The following is a 10,509-nucleotide window of genomic DNA, read 5'->3' on the forward strand; positions in this document are numbered from 1 at the left end:
AAAAAAAAAAAAAAAAACTTGGTGGAAACTCCATTTAAGACTAAGGTGAATGTTCACCTTCGATCAGGACAATAAACCAAACCTACAGCCACAACCACCGAGGAAGGATTTAGGTCAAAGCAGAACACGTTGTTAAAACGGCCTAGTCAAAGTCCAGACCTTAATTAAAATAAATGCCCAGTAAATTTTTGTTTCCTTATAGGATGAAAAGTTGATGTGTTCAATAGATACAGTATTTGAGAGGCACATCAATAAAAATGAATAAAATTGGCTGCTTTAATGAAAACGAAAACACGATAAAGACATCTAAATGTTTCTGAATTAAAAATGTAATTGTTAATTATTACTATGTTATCGAATGCCCTGTAAGGGTGAGGGAGGAGTGACTCCTAAAAAATTCCAAGATTACATTTAAACTGATAGACAAATTCTACTGCAATTAATATTATTTTCAGACCAGAATATGATCATAAAACTGTCTCTTTAGAAGTAAGGAATGCATATTCTAATAAAAAAGAAAGCATAATATTCTGACATATTCTATGACTTACATCATTGTTCAAACTTGTCTTTACGGTGCCCTGGATACATCTTTAAAATATAGCTGTCTTGTCCTCAATAAATTCTCCCTGCTTAGTTTTAAGGGCTTTGCCTGCTCTGTTATATGTCTGTTCATTACCTGTTGTTCCTGTTTCAAAGTTGAAGGAAGTTGTTCTGAAAAGTGGGAAAGTCCTGCGGGCAGATGTGTGCGTCATTGGAACAGGTAATATCTCAAGCGGAAAAAATGCAGCTTTCTTTCTCCATCCTTTTTCATTTTTAACCTATTCATGTATTTCTATGTGTGTAGGAAGTGTTCCTGCGACAGGGTTTTTGAAACAGAGTGGCATCCACTTGGACTCAAAGGGCTTCATCTCTGTGAACAAGGTGTGCAGCAAACCTCTGCTGCTTGAGTAGAAGGTCAGTTTTGTTTTTACATTTTGACTAAAACTGTCCTCTGCTTTAGATGATGCAGACAAACGTTGACGGGGTGTTTGCTGGAGGAGATGTGGTGACGTTTCCTTTTCCACCTCGCAACAACAAGAAGGTGAACATCCCTCACTGGCAGATGGCTCATGTACACGGTGAGCAGCTCAAAGCTCAGTCCAGGCTTCAGATGCTGGTAAATACAACAATAAGATTTATTTGATTGATTTCTTCCTCACTGACAGGCAGGGTTGCAGCTCTCAGCATGATCGGGAGACCGTCTGAGTTTAAAACCGTGCCTTACTTCTGGTCAGCCATGTTTGGGAAGACCATTCGCTATGCAGGTAGGTTGGAACCCTGGAATCCACAGTTTTGGAGAATGTTCATTGGACGGACATCTGACAAGATTTGAAAAGTTTTATGCAAGTTTACATACCCTTTGAGTAAAGACTGAAAAAAAACAGCTGCCAGTAAAATAGAGATTGCCAAAAGTAATAAAGAAATTAAAATAATAAGAAAATCATGACACCGACTTTGAATATATAAATATATATATATATATATATATATATATATATATATATATATATATATATATATATACACACATACACATGTATACATGAATAAATAAAGCAAGTAAAGCTTGATGGAGCTCATAAACAAAATTTTTGTTGAGCAGCACTTTTATGCAATCCCTCAAATCAAGTGTTTGATTTGCTGTTCATCAGCAAGGTACTTTAATTCATCTGGGACAATCTGTTTCTTACAAATCATTGTTTTAAACAAAAATTGAAATCAAATTAGTATTATTATTTTTTTTTTCATATTATACATTTTCCAGTTTTGTGTTATTTGAATTACTAGCGTGAATTCATTATTTCTTTAATGGGAGTGTATCTAAACCTTCAAGCACAACTGTATGTCTACACATCTATGCCCTGAGTATAAAATTTATTAAAATTTAAATGGATTTTCCTATCATGATTGTACGACTTTGTATTATTTCCTTCTCTTTATTTAAATACAAGTATAATTGCTCCACATTATTACTTTTGATATTTTCTAAGGTCGGGGGAGTATTAAAAGTGTTTTTTAGTTTACTTTTATATAAATTAACCTAAAACCTTATTAAAGACAAAAAGCAAGACAATTCATTTTCTTTTTCTAATGCTTGAGGTTATGGTGATGGATTTGATGATGTCATCATACAAGGAGATCTGGATGAACTGCGATTTGTTGCTTTTTACACAAGGTACCTTTTGCAATTTTATCCTGGAAAGTAGCTTACATATCTGAACTGTTTAACAGCCCTTCTTTTTCTGCTATTGTTCTATCTACAGAAGTGAGGAGGTGGTTGCTGTTGCCAGCATGAACTATGACCCCATCGTATCCCGAGTGGCAGAGGTCCTTGGATCCGGAAAGACAATTAAAAAACGGGATGTGGAGTAAGTCTTCATTTACGATTGTATTCTGGTTCAGGATTTTAGTCAGTTTATTAATTTAGCACCAACTCACAACATGCCATCCCAAGGAAATTAGCAGAGACAACTCAGTCAGGTTTCTGTCAAGGAAAACCAGCTGATTGCATTGAGTCATTAACTTGCAAAACATGCTCCTCCTGGATGAGCATGCAGTGACGCTTTTCGCTTGCTTTTTGTCGTTGACTCTCCAGCCCTCTTCCTCCCTCACACCGAGCATGCATGCAGCGACAGTTTAGATTTCATTTCCTTCAATAGTAAGTGATAGCATTTCAGTTTAATAACTAAAGCAACCAGTGGTCGTTCTTGCATGAACGGTGTCTTAGGTTTTCCTCACATAAGCAATGACATTCTCCCTCATTAGACAAAAAAAACATTCAGCAAAAGTTGTTACTTTCATTTTGTAAGTTATCAGGGTTGTTATAAGCTAAATAAGTTAACCAGACACAAGAAAATGCAAAAGTAGACTGGATCAAAAAGGTAAATAGGCAGAATACTTATTTTTTTCTTCCCCGGCTGCTCATTGCATACCCATCCACACATGGTACCCTAGAGTATGAGCCATACAGCAGCATTTAAAACTAATAATGGTCTTAATTAATTAAATCAATCAATTTATCACTTTTTTTGTCCCAGATGAGACAAATAGTCGTGCAGCAGAGGAAGTGGCAACAGAGAATACACATATAAAATATGCATACAAAGACATGTATAGACTTTGACCTAGACTCAACTTTATTTATCCCTTTGGATTACTCCTTCAGGGAAATTCTGGTTCGAGTAGCTTATATAGAGTACAAAGAGTTAAAGCAGGATGCCATTTAAGAAAAAAATATAACAGACAATATAAAATAATAAAAAAAAGTGTATATATTTCAAAAAAGCATTAAACAAAAAGTTGTTCATATGAAAACACACAGGGCTGCATGGTGGGGCAGTGGGTAGCACTGTTACCTTGCAGTAACAAGGTTTTAGGTTCGATTCCCAATTCTCTCTGGGTACTCTGGCTTCATCCCACAGTCCAAAAACATGACTGTTAAGTTAATTGGCTTCTCTAAATTGTCCTTAGGTGTGAATATGTGCATGGATGTGTGTCTTTGTGTTGCCCTGCAATAGACTAGCAACCTGTCCAGGGCGTACCTCGCCTCTCGCCCATAGACTGCCGGAGATAGGCAGCAGCCCCACCGCAACCCTGATAGGACTAAGCTGGAGAAAATTGCTGGATGGATGAATATAAAAAAATACATGTCCATCAAAACACTGATTGACATTTAACTAATGGAGTAAAGTATGAAGAATAAATAAAGGAATGTTTATATTGCTTAGTTTTGGCTATTGGAAGTCTGGGCAATGAACTAGTCATTTTAAATGTACATACAATGTACTAAAATAAGAAACAATACATTGCTACTTCCTTTATGCTAGTTGTATTTAGTCCCTGTGTCCTACTCTATCTCAAAATGTTAATTAGAAAAATGATCATATCTTCTTTAGGAGAGGCAACATTTTTCCCTGATTGCACATCATCATTGAACGTCTCATTGTTAGCATTTTAAGGATAGATTGTTGTTACTGTTAGATGTTTGTCAGTCCAATCAACTGTGCTTATGTTATGTAACAACAGTGATCCTCATGTCTCTCGTATCTTTCAATTTTGTGCTCACACAAAAACTGAAGGATGTTAGCACGGCTTGGCAAGTATGAAAAAACATGAGCTTTTCCTAATTTATCTACACTTAAAAAAAGATGCATCTTATTCACTGGTTTCAAATATGTGAAAATATAATCTGCAAAGATAATATGTGTTGCTATGTTGCAGGACTGGAGATATATCTTGGCTGATTGAGAAAGGTTCTCACTGACCTCCTGATGGACAGACCCAAAGTCCACTGGATACTGGACACCCTCTAAAGGACACTTTGGTGCTTAGACCCTGAGCAGCTATCCTACTTCATTCACAGAAACACATTGTAAATTGTCTGTGTGAGTCATAAACTGCAAAAAAAAAAAATCTAGAAATAAGTAAAACATTTCTTAAATTAAGTGTATTTCCCCTTAATTTGAGTAGGTAAATAAGATGATCTGCCAATGGAATGAGTAATTTACTATTAAAATAATTACATAATATGCACCTAAAATAAGACAATGCAATTGTTTTACTCATTTTAAATGTAAATTGTATTGTTCCATTGGTAAAGTGTCTCACTTACCTCCTCAATTCAAGAAAATGCACTTTTTTTAGGAAAAAATGACTTATTTACACTAAAAAATTTTGCAGAGTACTCCTAAGGCAACATTCTTTGTGACAAAGTGAGCCACACAAAGTGTGAACATACTGAAGCACTGTGTCTGCAAGTGTTTTTGTTCACAACAAAGCAATATTTCAGCCTTTGTGCTGCTGAAAGATGTATCTACCTGTACCATTTGTTTATAAGAAGCCAGAGAAAGGCAAGGGCATTTGTTTTGTATAAATACTACTGTACATAGTTATAATACTGAATGCACTGTAACAACATAAGAGGATTCCTTTACTAATGGAGAACAGTTTGTGGCTGTGCTACCATAACAGCTTTAGATCTGCATGGTAGAATTTACTGCAGTAAAAGCTAAAAGAAAGATGATCCCCAAACCAGAAAAATGTTTATATGGATGCATCAGATATGAAGCTTAATTCATCAAAAGACCACAAAACAAGCCCGTTTTAGAGGAACCTTAAATGCAGCTTTAACAAACTCATTTATATGCACATGCATTTCATTTACAACTTGATGTACCTCTTTGTGTTTGTTGCCTTGCTAATAAATACATTCAATTTTAATTATACATATATCTAAAGTAATTAAAGTTTGGGCTTGTACAATAGATTCATGTTAGCTTTTTTTCAAAACAAGCAGCAATAACTATTAAAGTAAAAACTAGCTAAGGGTTTATATCTGACATTTCCAAACTCCATGGGGATTTGATTTGTTTACTAACTCAGGGAACTGAGGTTTGTGGACTGGGCTGACTGCTCCCTTACAGTCACTGTTGCTTTAATATTCTCCCCCTGTGAGCCCACTACTGCCCCTCATTTTCTTTCAGAAAAGCTTTGTAGTTTGCCGAGGAGTGGAATGTGGATGGCTGATTACATACCGGTCTAATAAGGATACATGCACACTTGATTCCTGACACCTGAAGCCAACATGGCAATATAAAAAGCAACGATCCTCCAACAAAGAAGCTGGAATGACATTTTTACAGTATATCTTAACTTTGAAATAAAAGTCATCTAACAGTATTTACATACCGCTGCTGGTGCATTTATTTCTGTTTTTATATCTCTTATTCTCTGTGTGCTGAATTGAAAGGTGTTCAGCTCTTCATTTTAATTTAACACAATCTTCCAGAATCTTCTCCTTTGTCTAACTTAAAAGCATCCAATTATATGCCTTAAATAGATATATAACTTGTAATTATGGTATTATTACCCCTTTAATGGTTCTACATTTGACCAACTTGCAACCAAAAACATGCATAGAATAGTGAAGTGGATCAAAAGTAAAGCATTTTTTCGACAAAATAAAATCTAAAAACATGCATAGCTGTAAGATTTGTAGGGCTTGCATTGTATCAAACTCCAAACATGAAGCTTAAGTGAAAATTAAATCTGGAAGACTCTTATCAGCTTGTCCAGTGTCCGTGCCCCAAGGGAAGACTGCTCTTATCCATTTCCTAGGTCACTAATCCAAGCCAGTGTTGATTCACAGCATCAAAGTCTTCTGCCGTGACCCAAGCGCCAAATAACTTATTTCATTCATGTCACAGCTTTTTTCTGTGAGTCTCTCCAGGTTAAAATGACTTCTCACCCCTGTTCCATAATTTAGCTCCTTAATATTGAAAGGTTTACAAGCTTAAAAGGAATCCTTGAGAATTTGTGTGACTCCCCATTATTTTAAAGGGATTGAATTGTGCATATAAACCTGTCTAATAATGTCTGGAGGAACTAGGAAGATAACCACTATACCTTGAGTTCAGCAAGTGGTGGAAGGAAGAAAACAAACGGCAGAGAAGATAAACTCTTGTGAAGCTTATGTTGCGTTTACACTGCCAGATTCATTTACAATAATTAGTTAACACTTATTTAAATAAAACTTTATACCAGAGGTGAGTAGTAAGTTGTTACATTTACTGAGTTTCAATTACTTAAGTAACTTTTTGGATTAGATTATTTTTAAGAGTAGTTCTACTGCATTGTAAGTTTAAATTTTCCTTGTGTAATACTATGAAGAGTTACTGCTCCTAAGAAGAAATTCTAGTTGTTCCGCTAACTGAGGGTTTCTTCATTAAATGAGAGTAACTTTTTCTATGCACAAGCATCTGTGTCTTAATTTTCAATCCTCTGAGCCTTTGTTATTTTTCAACTAAGTTATTTATTTGTTCTATTTTTTATGTAGTTCTCTAAAAAAAACAAATTTATCATTGGACTTGCCAATGAATGAGTATTTTCACTCTTAAAATACGATAATTAGATAATATACACTTGAAATAAGACAATGCAATAGTTTTTTTATTATTATTTTATATTTAAATTGTCTTGTTCAATTTGCAAAGTGTCTCAGTTACCTCCTCAATTCAAGTAAAAGGCACTTATTTTAAGAGAAAATGACTTATAGAAGTTTCTTTGTAGTGCAGTGTATCAAATAACATTTTGTGAAAAAAAAATTTATGCTAGTTACTCAGTTATTCGGTATACAAGTAGCCTTTTTCTCAAGTATTTTTGATTACTTAAAATAGTGCTACTCCTTGAGTACAATTTTTTGGGTACTCTACTCACCTTTATCTGCTATGAATAGTTGCCATGTCAGGTGAGCTCTAAATGCAACTTGATGCATGTAACTTTATTTAAGGGTATCAAAGTAAAGAAGGAACACTAGACTCTGCATCTCAATTGGGCTGTACGACATGGATCCCATTAGGTTTTGCGTTTGTGTGACACAATGTAAAAGTCCAGAAAACTGTCAAAACCTTTGCATGATATACATTTCATAAGAGTCAACCGGTCTGAACTGAGCTCAGAACGATAATATATAAAATTGGGTGTAAGGCAGCTTTTTAAGAAGTAGTTATAAGATTACTTGATTTTTTGTTGTTGTTTTTTTTTTTGTTATTTTTTGCAAAAGATGCTTCCCTTCCCAATAGAGGACTTTGACAAGCGTTTACATAAAATAAGTTTTAAAGTAGGCTGCTGCCTCCCTAATGGTGTAAAAGCCTCAAACTGGACTTAAAGTTTAAAAAAAAACTTAAGATAATGTTAGCAGAGAAGTGAGTGAAGTAAGCAGTTACAAGGCTGTAGCTCATGTTTTCATTTATGTCAAAATAATGGAAATAAGGCAAGAAAAACATTTCCTGTTTGTTCTTATGTGTTTGTGATTTCTGTAACCACTGTCCCTACATGTGCTGCTTGGTCTTCCCTGGCAGAGCTACAGGCATACACTCACCGGCCACTTTATTAGGTACACCTGTCCAACTGCTTGTTAACACTTAATTTCTAAGCAGCCAATCACATGGCGGCAACTCAGTGCATTTAGGCATGTAGACATGGTCAAGACAATCTCCTGCAGTTCAAACCGAGCATCAGTATGGGGAAGAAAGGTGATTTGAGTGACTTTGAACGTGGCATGATTATAGGTGCCAGAAGGGCTGGTCTGAGTATTTCAGAAACTGCTGATCTACTGGGATTTTCACGCACAACCATCTCTAGGGTTTACAGAGAATGGTCCGAAAAAGAAAAAACATCCAGTGAGCGGCAGTTCTGTGGGCGGAAATGCCTTGTTGATGCCAGAGGTCAAAGGAGAATGGCCAGACTGGTTCGAGCTGATAGAAGGGCAACAGTGACTCAAATAACCACCCGTTACAACCAAGGTGGGCAGAAGAGCATCTCTGAACGCACAGTACGTCGAACTTTGAGGCAGATGGGCTACAGCAGCAGAAGACCACACCGGGTGCCACTCCTTTCAGCTAAGAACAGGAAACTGAGGCTACAATTTGCACAAGCTCATCGAAATTGGACAATAGAAGATTGGAAAAACGTTGCCTGGTCTGATGAGTCTCGATTTCTGCTGCGACATTCGGATGGTAGGGTCAGAATTTGGCGTCTACAACATGAAAGCATGGATCCATCCTGCCTTGTATCAACGGTTCAGGCTGGTGGTGGTGGTGTCATGGTGTGGGGAATATTTTCTTGGCACTCTTTGGGCCCCTTGGTACTTTTGAGCATTGAGCAATTGAGCATCGTTGCAACGCCACAGCCTACCTGAGTATTGTTGCTGACCATGTCCATCCCTTTATGACCACAATGTACCCAACTTCTGATGGCTACTTTCAGCAGGATAATGCGCCATGTCATAAAGCTGGAATCATCTCAGACTGGTTTCTTGAACATGACAATGAGTTCACTGTACTCAAATGGCCTCCACAGTCACCAGATCTCAATCCAATAGAGCATCTTTGGGATGTGGTGGAACGGGAGATTCGCATCATGGATGTGCAGCCGACAAATCTGCGGCAACTGTGTGATGCCATCATGTCAATATGACCAAACTCCCTGAGGAATGCTTCCAGCACCTTGTTGAATCTATGCCACGAAGAATTGAGGCAGTTCTGAAGGCAAAAGGGGGTCCAACCCGTTACTAGCATGGGGTACCTAATAAAGTGGCCGGTGAGTGTATGTGTCTTTAATCAAGCCAGGCCATTCAAGAAGACTAGCTGCAAGAGTAGTTTAAATAAAATATTAGATTATATATAATACTATGAGTAGGAAAAACTAGATTGATTGATTGACTTTATTGATCTCACTGTGGAGAAATGTATGGATTAATGATTAATTATGATCATTAATGGAGAATGATATGTCTCTAAATTTAACATCCTTGGTATTTTAGGGTCTTTTAATTGATAAAAAGGGTATTTTTAAGAAAATGGAAGACGGGATCAGCTGTAATTTCTGACATTCTTCTATAAAATAGATTTGTCCCACTCAAACATTAAAATCAGGAAAATTATCATCTGATAACAATAGATGCTACAAAAACAATCTAAACTGTCTTCTTTTAAAGTATCAAAACAGGATCAGATGCCAAAAACCCTGATAGTTGGCAAACAAGCCACAAATTGGATTGTAAATATATGCAACAAGAAAAACAGTTTTTTTTTTTGATAACACACTGTCTTATATCTCAGAAAAAATATTATCTCAATCACAAAACAGGTACTGATGTTGAGAAGAATAAATTGGAAGTGTTAGAAGATTTAATTTCTCTGCTTAATAAAGATGAAAGTCTTATTATATCAAGGTTTTTCTCAGCAGGCCTTTTGAGCCTGTTTACTGTGGAAACAAAATGTTTGCATTATTTCTGAAGATCAATAAATTTTGAAACAAAAATGTGACCTTCATCGATAACTATTATATTTTCTGTGTGAAAGGCATCTTTTGTAAAAACGGGCTTGAGCAAAAACTTTTTAAATCTAATTGTTTTTTCTGTGATTTTTCCAACAGCATCACTGCCCTTGAATAGAACACAGCAAGAAAGTAAAAAATAATGATTAGCCCAGTGCAGCCCATTCCAGCCAAGAGAAAGATAGCCAGAAAAATGACTTCAACCTTATCAAAGCTCTTTTCCCCACCAAATAGCGCAAGACAAAAAGAGGATTCCTATGTTACCCTAAGAGATAACCCTAAACCTTCACTCCTAACACTCTCCTATCTATATCCATTCAGCCCTGCTCTACTAGATTTCACTTGCAATTTAAAAGAGGTATTTAAGATTGGACAAATAGTAACTCATACATCTTCTCCATACAACCATTTTATTGCCAAGACTGCTTTTACACCAGCATCTTCCAAAGGCACAGTGAACCATCAATCCCTGATCTGTCTCCTTCAAATTAATACATTTACCTCTTAATCAACCTTCTCCTATTTCTGGTGGTGCACATCACAGACACCCTCTCCTAGAATGTAAAGACCATCTCACTGGTCAAAAGGGCACAAAACTCATGTAATTCCTGCGAAGGATGAGGAGAGCCC

The 10,509-nt window shown here is 36.3% G+C and overlaps 1 protein-coding gene across 2 annotated transcripts in view; it reads left to right on the forward strand.

The window, feature by feature from the left end:
* The window catches only part of aifm3 (apoptosis inducing factor, mitochondria associated 3), a 31,987-nt gene extending 27,452 nt beyond the window's left edge, over window positions 1–4,535 (forward strand). The window contains exons 14-21 of one of the 2 annotated variants that reach the window (XM_015398384.1): window positions 700–763; window positions 848–924; window positions 1,004–1,121; window positions 1,209–1,307; window positions 2,143–2,218; window positions 2,307–2,411; window positions 4,122–4,142; window positions 4,264–4,535. In XM_015398384.1, coding sequence (XP_015253870.1) covers window positions 700–763; window positions 848–924; window positions 1,004–1,121; window positions 1,209–1,307; window positions 2,143–2,218; window positions 2,307–2,411; window positions 4,122–4,142; window positions 4,264–4,306 — 603 coding nt within the window. In that variant the 3' untranslated portion in view covers window positions 4,307–4,535. The remainder of the gene's footprint in view (window positions 1–699; window positions 764–847; window positions 925–1,003; window positions 1,122–1,208; window positions 1,308–2,142; window positions 2,219–2,306; window positions 2,412–4,121; window positions 4,143–4,263) is intronic. The other variant, XM_015398386.1, reaches the window with a different exon arrangement.
* Window positions 4,536–10,509: the final 5,974 nt, after the last annotated feature.

Source organism: Cyprinodon variegatus, unplaced genomic scaffold, assembly GCF_000732505.1.
Source record: "Cyprinodon variegatus isolate N-32 unplaced genomic scaffold, C_variegatus-1.0 Scaffold932, whole genome shotgun sequence".
Taxonomy (NCBI): Eukaryota; Metazoa; Chordata; class Actinopteri; order Cyprinodontiformes; family Cyprinodontidae; genus Cyprinodon; species Cyprinodon variegatus.